Source organism: Sciurus carolinensis, chromosome 3 (assembly GCF_902686445.1).
Source record: "Sciurus carolinensis chromosome 3, mSciCar1.2, whole genome shotgun sequence".
Classification (NCBI taxonomy): domain Eukaryota; kingdom Metazoa; phylum Chordata; class Mammalia; order Rodentia; family Sciuridae; genus Sciurus; species Sciurus carolinensis.
In genome coordinates, this window is record NC_062215.1 from 163,915,540 (window position 1) to 163,931,610 (window position 16,071).

A 16,071-nucleotide genomic window follows, 5' to 3' on the forward strand; every position below is an offset into this window, starting at 1 on the left:
AAAGACATCCACAGACGAAAGGTGAAAGGATGGGAAAAAACCTACCACGCACATGGACTCAGTAAAAAAATGGGGGTTTCCATCCTTATATCAGATAAAGTGGACTTCAAGCCAAAGTTAGTCAGAAGGGATAAAGAAGGACATTTCATACTGCTTAAGGGAAACATAAATCAGGAAGACATAACGATAGTAAATATTTATGCCCCAAACAATGGTGCATCCCTGTACATCAAACAAATCCTTCTCAATTTCAGGAATCACATAGACCACAACACAATAATTCTGGGTGACTTTAATGCACCACTGTCACCACTAGATAGATCTTCCAAACAAAATCCAACCAAAGAAACCATAGAACTCAATAACACAATCAATAACCTAGACTTAATAGACATATATAGAATATTCCATCCATCAACAAGCAGATTCACTTTCTTCTCAGCAGCACATGGAACCTTCTCGAAAATAGACCATATGTTATGCCACAAAGTAGCCCTTAGGAAATGCAAAAAAATAGAGATACTGCCTTGTGTTCTATCAGATCATAATGGCCTGAGAGTAGAAATCAATGACAAAATGAAAAAGAGAAATTACTCCAACACCTGGAGACTAAATAATATGCTATTGAATGAAACATGGATAACAGAAAACATCAAGGAGGAGATAAAAAAAATTCTTAGAGGTCAATGAGAATGACGATACAATACATCAAAATCTCTGGGACACTATGAAAGTGGTACTAAGAGGAAAATTCATTGCATGGAGCACATTCCAGAAAAGAATGAAACGTCAACTAAATGACCTAACATTACAGTTCAAAGCCCTAGAAAAAGAAGAACAGAATAACAGCAAAAGTAGTAGAAGACAGGATATAATTAAAATCAGAGCTGAAATCAATGAAACAAAAGAAACTATTCAAAAAATTGACAAAACAAAAAGTTGGTTCTTTGAGAAAGTAAACAAAATAGACAAACCCTTAGCCACACTAACAAAGAGAAGGAGAGGGAAGACTCAAATTACTAAAATACATGATGAAAAAGGAAATATCACGACAGACACCACTGAGATACAGAACATAATGAGAAGCTACTTCGAAAATCTGTATTCCAACAAAATAGAAACTACTGAAGACATTGACAAGTTTCTAGAGACATATGCTCCTCCCAAACTGAACCAGAAGGACATACACAATTTAAACAGATCAATATCAAGCAATGAAATAGAAGAAGCCATTAAAAACCTACCATCCAAAAAAGCCCAGGACCAGATGATTCTCAGCCGAGTTCTACAAGACCTTCAAAGAAGAACTCATTCCAATACTTCTCAAAGTATTCCAGGAAATAGAAAAGGAGGGTACCCTACCAAACTCATTCTATGAAGCTAATATCACCCTCATACCCAAACCAGGAAAAGTCACATCAAGGAAAGAAAATTTTAGACCAATATCCTTGGTGAACATCCATGCAAAGATCCTTAATAAAATATTGGCAAACCGTATCCAAAAACATATTAAGAAAATTGTGTGCCACGATCAAGTGAGGTTCATCCCTGGAATGCAAGGATGGTTTAACATCCGTAAATCAATAAACGTAATCCATCATGTCAATAGACTTAAGGATAAGAATCATATGGTTATTTCAATTGACACAGAAAAAGTTTTTGACAAAATACAACACCCCTTCATGCTCAAAACACTAGAAAAAATAGGGATAGAGGAACATACCTGAACATTGTAAAGGCTATTTATGCTAAGCCCATGGCCAACATCATTCTCAATGGAGAAAAGCTGAAACCATTCCCTTTAAAAATGGGCACAAGACAGGGATGTCCTCTTTCACCACTTCTATTCAACATTGTCCTCGAAACTCTAGCCAGAGCAATTAGACAGACTAAAGAAATTAAAGGGATACGAATAGGAAAAGAGGAACTTAAGCTGTCACTATTTGCGGATGACATGATTCTATACTTAGAGGATCCAAAAAACTCCTCCAGAAAACTTCTAGACCTCATCAATGAATTTTATAGCAGGCTATAAAATCAACACGCATAAATCTAAAGCATTTTTATATGCAAGTGATGAAGCATCTTGAAAGGGAAATGAGGAAAACAACCCCATTTGCAATAGCCTCAAAAAAAATAAAATACTTGGGAATCAATCTAACCAAAGAGGTAAAAGATCTCTACAATGAAAACTACAAAACATTGAAGAAAGAAATTGAGGAAGACCTTAGAAGATGGAAAGATCTCCCATGTTCTTGGATAGGCAGAATTACTATTTGTTGGGGGCTATGCCATGGGGACTACACCAAGATGGCGCCTGGCAACCAGCCAGAAGTTGTTTTGCTCACATCGGTGGTGAGGACATCGGTTAGCATAGACACACCCAAGTGCTTTATCATTGGCCGTATTCAAATAAGTCCACGCACACAACGTGTGCACATGTATTCCCAAGTGCTCCTGCTCGTGCCTGTTTGACCTTTACCGTGATTGGACAGCTAGCTCCTCGCCTGATCTTGGCATAACTAGCGTTGGCCCTACCCTTCGCCTCCTGGAGGGAATATAAGCCGGCTCTCCTCGAGCGCCAGTGTTCCGGGTTCCTGAATCATCAATAAACTGCTTCAAATTCAAGAGTCTTGCTGCCCATTTGTCTCCCGCACCAAATTGACTCCGCTGGATTGCGTCAACTATTGTCAAAATGGCCATACTACCAAAAGTGCTATACAGATTCAATGCAATTCCAATTAAAATCCCAATGATGTACCTTACAGAAATAGAGCAAGCAATCATGAAATTCATCTGGAAGAATAAGAAACCCAGAATAGCTAAAGCAATCCTTAGCAGGAAGAATGAAACAGGGAGTATCGCAATCCAGAACTTCAACTATACTGCAAAGCAATAGTAACAAAAACGGCACGGTATTGGCACCAAAATAGGTAGATCAATGGCACAGAATAGAGGACACGGACACAAACCCAAATAAATATAATTTTCTCATACTAGACAAAGGTGCCAAAAATATACAATGGAGAAAAGATAGCCTCTTCAACAAATAGTGCTGGGAGAATTGGAAATCCATATGCAACAGAATGAAACTAAATCCCTATCTCTTGCCCTGTGCAAAAATCAATTCACAATGGATCAAGGACCTTGAAATCAGTCCAGAGACCCTGCATCTTATAGAAGAAAAAGTAGGTCCAAATCTTCAACTTGTTGGCTTAGGATCAGACTTCCTTAACAGGACTCCCATAGCACAAGAAATAAAAGCAAGAATCAATAACTGGGATAGATTCAAACTAAATAGCTTTCTCTCAGCAAAGGAAACTATCAGCAATGCGAAGAGAGAGCCTACAGAGTGGGAGAAAATCTTTGCCTCTCATACTTCAGATAGAGCACTAATTTCCAGAATATATAAAGAACTAAAAAAAATCTACACGAAGACTACAAATAACCCAATCAACAAATGGGCTAAGGATATGAACAGACACTTCACAGAAGAAGATCTACAAGCAATCAACAAACATATGAAAAAATGTTCACCACCTTTAGTAACAAGAGAAATGCAAATCAAAACTACAGTAAGATTCCATCTCACCTCAATTAGAATGGCGATTATCAAGAACACAAGCAACAATAGGTGTTGGCGAGGATGTGGGGAGAAAGGTACACTCATACATTGCTGGTGGGGCTGCAAATTAGTGCAGCCACTCTGGAAAGCAGTGTGGAGACTCCTTAGAAAACTTGGAATGGACCCACCATTTGACTCAGCTATCCCACTCCTTGGCCTATACCCAAAGGACTTAAAATCAGCATACTATAGAGATACAGCCACATCAATGTTCATAGCTATTCAATTCTCAATAGCCAGATTGTGGAACCAACCTAGATGTCCCTCAATTGATGTATGGATAAAGAAACTGTGGTATATATATACAATGGAATATTACTCAGCTATAAAGTATAGTAAAATTATGGCATTTGCAGGCAAATGGATGAAATTGGAGAATATCATGCTAAGTGAGATAAGCCAATCTCAAAAAACCAAAGGACAAATGATCTCGCTGATAAACGGATGATGCCACATAATGGGGGGTGGGAGGGGGGCAAGAATGGAGGAAGGAGGAACTATATAGAGGGAAATGAGGGGTGGGAGGGGTGAGGGGAAGGAGAAAATAACAGAATGAATCAAACGTCATTACCCTATGTAAATGTATGATTACGCAAATGGTATACTGTTACTCCATGTACAAACAGAAACATGTATCCCATTTGTTTACAATAAAAATAAGTTAAAAAATAAAAATAAAAAGACGAAAAAAAAATTCACTTAAGGCCTGCCTCATGGGGACTGTACCGATGGCCAACCTCTGTGTTGGCCTCTTAGCAATACGGCTGCTGAGCCAAAGACATCTTCAACTTGGCTAGATGTTGTCAAATTGCTCTCCAAAGGAGTTGTACCAATCTATTCTCCCCCAATATGTAGGGTTTCTCTTCCCTCCTTATATGAGAAATAAACTATACATTACTTATGAACTTGTATATGTAGCAAAAGTGTAAAAGCATTCATTAGAAAGACAAATACCAAATGCCAGGTGATGGTTATATTTTCAGAATTCAGGAAGGAGGCAGAGAAGGGAATATAATTGCAGAAGATTCAACAGAATTTCATTTTTTAAAGGACCTGAGTCAAGTTTAACTATAAAGCATTAAGCTTGTTGGTGGCTACAAAGATATTGGTTCTATTAATTACAAGTTTAAATAAACAAGAAAATGAGAGGATTGATTGAAAAATCTGTATAAAATGCCTTTGGAATTCTAGGTCACCAAGCAATCATTGATCATGCCCTTTCCTACCCCACCCATTCCACCACACCCTTCCTCCACCTTCACCACTAGAGATTTATTTTCTACAGACTGTAGCCTGATAGAAGGCAGTTAGGGCAGGGTGAGGGGAAGGCAGAAGGCTGATAACAGGAATAAGTAGAAGTTGGCTGAGACTCAAAGCATTGTCTCTTGTTCAGTACTCTGAGAACAGTCATGGCTGAGTTTATGAGCCCCAAACAGTTTTCTGGAAAGAATTCCCAATACTGACATTTGATGTCTGGTACATTTTGTGCACCTTAGAGCAAAGCCTGTGAATCCAGCACTTTTTAAAACATAGTATGCTACTATTCATAGATTTCCTAATGAAGTAAAAGACATACAACTATAAGTAATAGCATAGGCATCACTGCATGGGAGATCTGAATGCTTTCCAGAACATTACTGTAATATTGAACAGCATGAAACTTAATAATCCAACAAAACCAGATGATGTTATAATATTACACAATAAATATTTTAAAAGTCACGAATGTGAAAAAAAATTAAAGTTTACATTTTTTATATCATTTGCTTTTTAAACAAAATTTTTTTTGGCAGTGCTGGGGATTGAACCCAGGGCCTTGTGATGAAGCCAGGACCCTGGGCATGCAAGGCAAGGGCTCTTCCACTGAGCTTTCCAGCCCTGCTTTTACATTCTTTAGTTAGTCTTGTAAAGATCTTTCTTGTAAAGATCTTTTTTTCTTTTTGACAAAAAAGAAAATTGAGAAATAAAATATTTAAGGAATTTGTTTTTCAATGCTGGGGATCAAACTCAGGGTCTTGTGCATAGTAGGTAAGCATGCTACCACTGAGCTACTGTCCCAGACCCAAACAAAAGGAAAAAAAAAATTTTTGTACTGGGGACAAAACCCAGGAGTGCTCTTTTTATATTTTATTTAGAGATTTAGAGACAGGGTCTCACTAAGTTGCTTAGGGCCTCACTAAGTTGCAGACTGGCTTTGAACTTTCAATACATTTGCCTCAGCTTCCTGAGTCACTGGGATTACAGGCAAGTGTCACCATTCCCAGCCCCAAACAAAATTTTAAATATAAGCTAATGAAGTATAAAAACTAAAATGGAAATTTTTTTTTTTTTTACTAAAACACAATGTAATGAGTCAGGCTTGGTGGAGCATTCTGGTAATCCCAGTTACTTGGGAGACTGAGGATTATTTCAAATTGAAGTCCAGCCCTGGCAATTTAGCAAGACCCTGTCTAAAAATAAAATTTTAAAGAGTCAAGGTGTAGCTCAATGGTAGAGTGCTGGCCTAACATGCAAGGCCCTTGGTTCAACCCCAAATACTTTCTCAAAAAACATGCATTGAAGGAATATTACTCAGTCATAAAGAAGAATGAAATTATGACATTAGCCAGTAACTGGATGGGACTAGAGACTATCACGCTAAGTGAAATAAGTTAATCCCCACAAACCAAAGGCTGAATGCTCTCTCTGGTATGCAGATGCTAACTCACAAAAAGCAGGGTGTAGGTGGGGGAATAGGAGTTCACTGATTAGACAAAGGGGAATTTTGAAGGGAAGGGAGGGGGATGGAAACAGGAAAAATCACTTTCCTATGTTCTTATGTGAACACACGACCAATGTAACTCCACATCATGTACAACCACAAGAAGGGGCAGTTACACTTCATGTATGTATGATATGTCAAAATACATTCTACTGTCATGTGTAACTAAAATGAACAAATTTTAAAAAATTCAGTGTGCATTGGAAATACCAGATGATCCTGTTCAAGTGCAGATTATAAATATGTAGATTAGGAATAGGGATGTAACTCAGTGGTAGAACATGTGTTTAGCATGCAAGGGGCGCTGGGATCAATCCCCAGAATGAAAATAAATAAATATTACATCTGTAGGTTAAGGGTGCCTGAGATTCTGCTTTTCCAATAGGCTCCAGATGACAGATCTTTTCGAGATGCAAGGTGCTGATCAACTAATCTTGCCATGCAGAGTCTCCACTCAGCTTTTTAGGGTCTCATCTTGATATGTGAACAGACAACTAAGGTAGCCACACTTTTGAAGCTGGCCATTAACATGAAAGAGAGAGACCCACGTAAATCAGCACAAAGAAGACCCAAAGAAGTAGAGATAAAGCAGAGAGCAGAAGAAAAGAACACTAAAAACAAATTCACTATAATATCCTCAGAAAGACAGAAGATACTCCTGCCCACAAAATTAAAATAGTACTGGAAGGTGACAGTCAGTGGGGAAAAAAGAAAGATCTTGGAAGTTAAAAATAAGAACATCAGAGCTGGACATGGTGGCGCACTCCTGTGATCCCAGCGGCTCAGGAGGCCGAGGCAGGAGCATCACAAGTTTAAAGCCAGACTCAGTAGCTAAGGCCATAAGCAATTTAGCAAGACCCTGTCTGAAAGTAAAAAAATAAAAAATTTTAAAAAGGGCTGGGGATGTAACTCAGTGATAAAGTCCCCGGGTTTATTCCCTGGTACCAAAAAAATAAAATAATATAAGAACCCTAGACTAGGGGTGTAGATCAGTGGGATAGCATTTGCTTAACATGCACGTCCCTGAGTTCAATCCCCAGCACCACAAAAATAAATAAATAAATAAATAAGAAAATTAAAATTTAAAATGGTTGAAGATAATGGGAGAGAAATATCCCAGGAAAACAACAACAAAAAACAAGCAACAAATGGGTTTATAATTTCAATTTTGCAAAATGAAAAGAATTGTTGAGTTCTTGTTGGTTGAATAACAATGCAATTAACTCTACAGAACTGTGTATTTAAAAATCATATTTACCTCCTCCATTCTTGCACTACAAAAAAATCTATATTTTACCACAGTTAAAAGTAAAAACCATGGTGCACATCTGTAATGCCAGTGACTCTGGAGGCTGAGGCAGGAGAATCCCAAGTTTGAGACCAGTCTCAGTAACTTAGCGAGGCCCCACCATCTAAGACACTGTCTCAAAGTCAAAGAGCAAAAAGGACTGAGGCATGCAGCATAGTGGTAAAGTGTCCCTGGATTAAGTATCCAGTACTCAAAAAAAGTAAAGACTAGCCGGGCACAGCGGCACACCCCTATAATCCCACCAGTTCAGGAGGCTGAGGCAGGAGGATTGCAATTTTGAAGACAGCCTTACACTTGAAGCTAATTTAGCAAGGCCCTAAGCAACTTAGTGAGACCTTATCTCAAAATTTAAAAATTTTTAAAGGGCTGGGATGTGGCTTGATGGTTAAGCACCCTATGTTCAATACCCACTACCAAAAATTAAAAATTAAAAAAAAAAACAACCAAGCACAGTTGTGTTATTCAAGGGACTTAGGAGGCTGTGGTGGTAGGAGGGTTCAAGACCAGCTTGGGCAATTTAGCAAGACTCTGTCTCAAAAATAAAAAGGACTGGGGATGTACCTCAGTGGTAAAGTACTCCTGGGTTCACTCCCGGCATGCAAAAGTAAAATAACATAAGATGTAAAAACCAAACCAAAAAAAAAATCAAATTAATGGAAAATAGAAAATTAAAGGATCACCAGAAGTAGTGGGGCACACCTGTAATCCCAGCAGCTCAGGAGGCTGAGGCAGGAGGATTGCAAGTTTGAGGCCAGCCTCAACAACTTAGCAAGGGCCTCAGAAACTTAGCAAGATCCTGTCTCAAAGTAAAAAATAAAATAGGGCTGGGGATATAGCTTAGTGGTAAAGCACCCTTGGGTTAAACTCCTAGTACCATTAAAAAAAAAAAATATTAAAGGATTAATCCAGAAAGTCTAACTTCCAAATGATAGGTGTTACTGAAAGATAAAAAGGGGGGAGTCATTAATGAAGTAATAAAATAAAATTTCTTCTAAAACTCAAAGACCAGCTTTCATTTTGCATGACTGCTCAGTAAATAAATATAAGAATGTGTTACAGCAAGGCATATCATTATAAAACTTTCAACCAATACGTTAAAGAGAAAATCCTAATACTTTCAAAGATGTCAGGAGATATAATATACAAAGGATCAAGAATACGAATAGGAATTGAACTCTTGTAATACAACCCTGGAGATTGAAGAAAACGGAGTGATATCTTCCAAAGGATAAGGGAAATTCCCTTCAAACATGCATATCCAGCACAATTACAAATCAAGTGTCAGAATATAATTAAGACATTTACAAATATGCAAAGATTCTAACATGTCCCTTATGTCCCTTTCTTAGGAAGTTCCTTGAGGAGGTGCTTAAGCACAACAAGGCAAAAAACTAAGAAAGAGGAAGAGATGGGATCCAGGAAATGAGCCACACCAGCAGATAACAGCATGAAGGAAAATCCCAGAATGACAATAGTACGGAAAGTCTAGAGAGCCCCAGCCCTTATTCCTAGGCTTTGTGATAGAATCTTAGAGCACCTGTGGGTGGGGAGGTATTACCATTATTTATACAAATTATATTAGTGCAAAAGACATAAATGGTGGCATATAATTTGGGGGTGGGGATCTGCAATGTCCTGAAAATTATCCATGGTCTCTAAGAAGTTTGTTTTCCTTGGGGGAGGGGAGGGAGGAGAGAGAGAGAGAGAGCCCGTTGCTTTTCTTCCAATTCTTTCTGTGACTTTGACTTCCATCTCTGAAAAACAAATGTTAGTGTCAAATTATATAGTTAAGGTATTGTTTCATTCCAAACAATTGTCTATGGAATGGGATGGGATGGGATGCTTGCTTGGTGAAGTAATATATATGAAAAGTCTATGGCTATGTTTTGTCCATTAAACTGTATGCCAATGACTAAAGTGAGTTTTGCAAAAGAGAAAAAGAGTTTACTCACCAGGTACAGAAACAGGCAAGCAAACCTCAAATCCACCTAAGGATAGGGCTTGTGAAATTGATTGGATAAAAAAGTATGGGGAAATGTGATTGTAGGTGAGGAAAAATTAATCTGTGGTCATGGCATAGGTAATCAAATTTCATGCCTATTCACAGGATAAATGTTCAGAAAATATTGGCATTAGGATGCTCTGAGGTTGGATTTTGGTCCCTTGACATCAAAAGATCACCCATTGGACATTTGCGCAGGCTCAAGTAAAGAGGTCTGTGGCTTCAACCCGTTTTAGCAGCCTCCAAGTTCCGGAAAAATAACCTAGGCAACTGTAACTATCAAAATCCATTTGTCAGAGATGTTATCTATAACAAAGCCAGCTGGAGTCTAATAATACATTTCTTACCTCTAAAATTGGTGACGTTTAAAGTCAACAAAAAGCAAATACTAAAAGCAAACAAGACAAGTTAGATTTGACAAGCACTGCTCTGTTTCAGTGTCCAATGTCAACGCTTAATTTTTTATTGATAGAAACCAAAGAAAAGTATACCTCGCCATAATCCTTAAGGAAGTCTGTCTTTACATCAAGCTTGATTCAGTTGGGAAGTAACAAGAACTAAAAACAGGTTGCACCTTAGGGGGGCGGAAATTAACTTTAAAAAAATCCACTTTATGATAGAACTAGATTTCTTTTGTTCATTTTATGTATGCCCCCAAAACTAAGCAGAAAATAAATCATTCACTGCATGCAGAAGGGCTCAACTTAGTTTGTTATATTCTCCCAGCACAAGGGAAAACACAAAACAAGGTACACAGGCAGAAGGCGATGAGTTCAGATTCTGCAGGCATGAGTGGAAGAGGATGTCCCTAGCAGAGGTAGTGGACGGTGAGAGAATATCACGTTTGAGAGCACTGGAGGCAGCACCCCAGGCACAGAAATGGAGGCATAACAGGAATCCAGAAAGGCTCATCTTGGCAGCCTACTAACCTAGACGACTCTCGTTCCTTTCCTTCATTGCCCTTTGAGAAGGTGCAGTTGCATAATTGTGAAATTTATTGTTTCAGATTCCAAACTTTAGGAGGGCAGGTCCTCGTTTATTCATTCCCCACTGTATCACCAACACAGAGCAGGAGCCCACTAAACTTGTGTTGGTGAAATGAATGCGTGATGGTGCCTCTGGATAGCCGTTAGTCTGGAATGAGGAAGGGGTATCCACAACAGAGTAGAAGCAAAGAATCCCAACAGGAGATAAGGGCCTCTGAAATGACAGGAAAGGTGGAGTTGGGCCTCTGGGACAAGCGGGAGGGAGCAGCTGAACAGTGAGGCAATCTCCGGGGAACGCCAGCTTGGTGGAGAACATACGTCTAAACACTCGGAGAAGCCAGGCTGAGGGAAAGGAGAGGCGGGGCGGTAGCATCACGCATGCGCAAGCGCGACCTTTCCGCACACACCTCTTGCGCGCCTGCGTGCGCGTGCAGGAGCCGGGGCGGAAATGGCGCCGCGGGGCCGCGCGTTCGGGCGGCGAGCGGAAGTGGGTGTGAGAGCGGAAGTGGCCGGCTGGAGCCGGGGGCTGGGCGGGGACCGGGCTTGTCGGTGAGGCTGCAGCGGTGGCGGCGGCGGCTTGGCAGGCGGGTTCAGGCTTCGGGGGCCAGGTCGGTCGGGTGGGTGCGTGTGTCCACAGGCAGTGCCTGCGCGGGCCAGCTCGCGCATCTTCCCCTTCTCCCCACCCCGGTCCCTCTCCCCTTCTCCTTAGTCTCCTACCCCACCCAGCCCCCCTCCTCAGGGGGCAGCAGGGCCGCTCCCTCCGTCCTTCCCTCTCTTGCCCACCCTCACCCGCCCTTGTTTCTCCTTCCCCTGCCCGGGGCAGCCGCCGCCATGATCCTGCTGGAGGTGAACAACCGCATCATCGAGGAGACGCTCGCGCTCAAGTTCGAGAACGCGGCTGCCGGGTGAGCGCGCGCCCGGGGCCGGGGGTGGCGGGGGAGGCAGAGTTGACCCCAGTTGATTCCCGGTGTGGTCCAGCCCCCAAGACCTGGAGGAGAGATGCGGATCCCGGCAGGGCATAGAGGCTGCACCGGTGGGGTGGACGTGGGAGGCAGTTGGGCGCGGTGGGGTGAGGGGCAGAGGTGCGTGGGGAGAGCCTCAGAGCAGGGATGCGGAAGCAGCGAGTGGCCTGAAGGAGCGTGCGTGCCAAAGGGCAGCAGACCTGTGGGACGTTAGGACAGCTGGGGCCGGAACTCTGGCCGGAGGAGCACACTGCCTCTGGGGCGAGAAGGAAACCACTTCCTTCGATATTCCCCGTTATTGTTGCGAACCCGGAGAGCGCCTGTTAAGGTTTGGGTTGGAAGTAGTTTCAGGAATTCCCAGGACTGGAGGTGGGCAGAAGGTTCAGGCCCAGATCACCACCGGCCTTCTTGTTCCCCACCCCCACGTTCTCCAGAAGGAGCTGGAGGGGAAAAGACTGAAAGCAGACCCAGACTTGGAGCCAGGAAAAAAGCAATCTTCCTAGCTTAGCTTCTCTTCCCCGATCCGTACTGTGAGAGACACTAGCCATTTTTTAAATATATTTCTCAAGCAAAGTTAATAGTTCCTTTTTTATCTCTCTTCTGTGATCCTAACGCTCTTTCTCCACCCCCTTGCCTTTATCTGGTTTTCTTTTAAATTCTTACACAAACCCCTGCTCTGTGATTTGTTATGTAGTAATGCTGGCCCAGTTACACGCTTCAGCCCCCAGAATCTATGAAGTTCATAGATAATCTTGGGACATATTCCAAGGCAACCTTCTCTGTCAAACACAAAGACGAACCTCCTCCTCCCCCAAAGCTGCTTTGCTTTCCTAATATAATATTTAAAACATGAGGTAAAGAGTTGTGTTTTAGCTTCTAAGTTTTGGCGGTCTGTGACTAGTTCCTTTGCCTCATTTCCCCATCTGTGAGGATGGGGATTCACATTTTGGTTTCACCGTTAGAAAATAAATGCAAACTGTTTCTGGTGAACTGAGAACTAGAAATAGGAAAGTAAGTGCTTAGAGATTCACTGAAGGGAGAAGTTTGGTAGAGGGGAAATTCTACATGGTCATAAATCAACTTGCGGCTTGCAGGCATTTTTAAAAGGTACTAACCCACCACTTAAATTGAATATATTGTGGGTCCTGTCTATTTTATAAGGTCACAGATTTTATCTATAAAACAAAGCACTACTTTCCTTGAATTAATGCATGCTTTGGGCAGTACTGTTTCCTGCCAAGGGTTGCAGTTATTTATATTTTAGTTTGATTTCTTACCAGTTCCTTTGCATTTTAAATATTCAAGTGAATCAACCTAGGTTCTCTGTGAGTGATTGCTATGTACTTTTTTGAGCAGTGTCACATAGGAGGAAACTGGATTAACTTCTGCATTTTCAAAACTGATCTTAATGCATTCTCAAGTCCAGACTAGCAAAGAATGAGGTCTGGGTGGTTATAAGTTGATCTACGAGATAAATGGCAATATTTTCAAGTAGAGTCACGCCTTTTAAGGGTACTTTTACATTTATTTATATATTAATAATTTGTAATTCCACAGTATGGCATATTATTCAGAATTTTATTTAGCTCTTTTTCCTTTAGGAAACTTCTTAAAGAGAGCAGTTCAGCATTTCAGAGGCATTAAAATAGGCCGTCAAGTCTGGAAGTCAGAAATTAGAATTTCGAGGACTTTTATATACAAAGATAAACATTGTAGTGTTGAATATCAGTTGGGTAGTAGTAAGTTTTGTCTTTTATTCTGGCCCATCTCCCCTTTGAGACTTGACTTTGAATAAATGGGTTTAAATCATTCTGAAAATTATTTTGAAAATCTTTGAAAAGGACCATTATATCATGATACAGGTAGGACTTTTTTTTTTTTTTTTTTTTTTTTAGTAAGATAAGGATTTATTTATTTATTTATATGTGGTGCTGAGGCTCAAAGCCAGGGCCTCACACATGCCAGGCAGGTGCTCTACCACTGAGCCACAACCACAGCCCCAGGACTTTGATTACAGAGGTCACCCCTAGCAGAAACTAATTTCCAAGCAAGTGTGAGTTTCTAAACATACCAGAAAGTGAAGCAGCAGTGAAGTAGTGCAGTGTTTACAAAGGTGCATGCGTACCAGAACTTCCAGCAAGGATGACTAGTATGAGTATCGTAAACATTTATGGGATACTATCAGTACCTAGCACCAGGCAGCGATAGAAAAAAAGGCGCCTTTTGGAGAGAGCCTGTTAGCAAAGTTAGGAGAGCCAAAGGATGAACTGTGTTGGGGTGGAGATCAGAGAAAGAAGTTAAAGAAGGGGAATTGCTTGAAGGAGAAACCCTGGAGATTTGAAGGGATTTGCCAATATGGCAACCTACTGGGAGAGGTCAGCTCCACCCTGTATTTTGTAGTGTCAGAATAAACCAATTGGGGAAATTATGTATCAGCATAGCCTTTTCCAGAGTACATCTTCCAGTTCTACAGTGTTCCCCATACAACAGTCATTCTCTACTTGTGACTGGTTAAATTTTTTTTTTCTAAGTAAAATTGAGTTCCTCAGTCACATTAGCCACATTTCTAGTTACCATATGTGGATAATAAGCTGCTGTATTTGGACAGTGTAGGTATAGAACGTTTCCATTATTACAGAAAGTTCTATTGAATGGCACTGATCCAACTACTGAAAGTGAAAGCTTTGTTTATTTACTTTTTCTGGACTGCTGGGGTTGAACCCAGGGCCTTGTGCATACTGGGCAGACACTCTACCACTGAGCTCCCCAGCCTTTATAAGATGGTCTTGAAAGTTGTTTTGTGGTATATACTTCAGAATGCCATTGCACTAGTTTTCCTTTTGAGGTTAATTTTTTAATGATGGCTCTTGAATTATTTTGCTGGTTCTTCTTGCCTTGACCTTCTACTAAAAGTTTTAATTTTCTTTAGGGTAAAGCAGTTCTGTCTTATACACTATATGTGTCCTCACAAAGGAATAATTATTAGTAAACTGTCTTCCTGGCAGCCTGCAAACTAACAGAATGTGACTGATTAAAGAGCTATACCCAACACTACAAATAACATCATACACAGGTATTACCAAACAGCATTGCCTTTTCATTTAGAAATTCTTACCCAGACCCCCAATTAAAGCAGAAGTAATCTGGCAAATTAATTAAATTCTTTTATTGCTGTGTACACACCAAGAACCTTTTCAGCCTCAGAAGTAAGACCTGTCAAGTTAGCTGCAGTCTGGAGTTCAGAACTAAGGAAATGCTGTCAGATGCGAATTGCTGTTGATTTTAAGTGCCTGCTGGCTCCTTGCCACACAGCCTGTGCATATTGTGGGGAGCTGTGGTTCTATGAGGAGTGAAGCTTGGTAGAGGCAGTGCCAGTTGGGGTGGGCGAGGACTGTGGGAGGAGAAATTTGAGAAGGGAATAAATTAAATCTTGCTGATGCCTTGTTCTCAGTCCCAGATATGCTGCATATGTCCACAGAGAGTCAGACTGGTTTGAAGTGAATCAGAATTAGGACATTGTTTAAGCATTTAGAAGAAGCAGGATGTAGCTGGTCTCTTTACAGGACATTATAGTTAACGCACTGCTGCCTGTTCTCTGGGCTCCTTGGGACCATATTGAGTATGAAGCCCCAGAGCTACACTCAACCAAACTGATGTCTATAAGACTGGGACTGAAAAGTGGTCTTTGTTTCCCCAGCATCCTTAATGTGTATATAGTCAGCTCAGTAAAGTGTTTTCTTGAAGGAATAAATTAAGCCAAATAGAATGATTATTGATTTCTTTAAAAGATTATCACTCTTCTGATAGTTTTTAAATCTCTTTGTTCTCCATATTTTGAGATATGGCTCAGCAAAGAGGAGGACTACCCATTATGTATTGTGTACTTCATAGACTTTCCTCAGAAAGAATGATGAGAGCCTTTTTGAGGATTTAAGAGAATAACCAGGAGGAACTGAACTTGATATTTCCTCTAATTCAGGACATAGAAGGGATACCTCGAAGAGGGACACAAATGCTACAGGGGGCAGTTGGATCCTGGGATGCATTCAGGAGTGAAAACTCCAGAGTCCTTAATGGAAAAAAAGGATTAGCTATTTCAGTTGCCAGGAGTTCTTTGATGACTGAACCATGGACATTTTTTCCTAAGGGATTTTAAGAATAACTCATTAAAAAAGAAAGAAAAAAGAATAATTTGCTCAGCACTTTAGCTCACACCTGTAATCCCAGCTAATTGGGAAACTAAGGTAGGAAGATGGCACATTGGAGACCAGCCTGGGCAACATAACAAGATCCTGTCTCTTCAGAGAAAAAAAAAAAGCACTGGAAATGTAGCTCAAAGGTAGAGTACCTCTGGGTTCAATCCCCAGTACCAAGAAAAAAAAAAAGCTCTTGAAGTCCCTCTGAATAAATTGAGCATATTTTAATG

The 16,071-nt window shown here is 40.7% G+C and overlaps 1 protein-coding gene across 2 annotated transcripts in view; it reads left to right on the forward strand.

Moving 5' to 3' along the window:
* The first annotated feature begins 11,182 nt into the window (after positions 1-11,182).
* The window catches only part of Arpc2 (actin related protein 2/3 complex subunit 2), a 30,455-nt gene continuing 25,566 nt past the window's right edge, over positions 11,183-16,071 (forward strand). Inside the window, exons 1-2 of one of the 2 annotated variants that reach the window (XM_047544223.1) lie at positions 11,183-11,291; positions 11,507-11,588. In XM_047544223.1, the coding sequence (XP_047400179.1) occupies positions 11,515-11,588 (74 nt within the window). In that variant the 5' untranslated portion in view covers positions 11,183-11,291; positions 11,507-11,514. The remainder of the gene's footprint in view (positions 11,292-11,506; positions 11,589-16,071) is intronic. The other variant, XM_047544224.1, reaches the window with a different exon arrangement.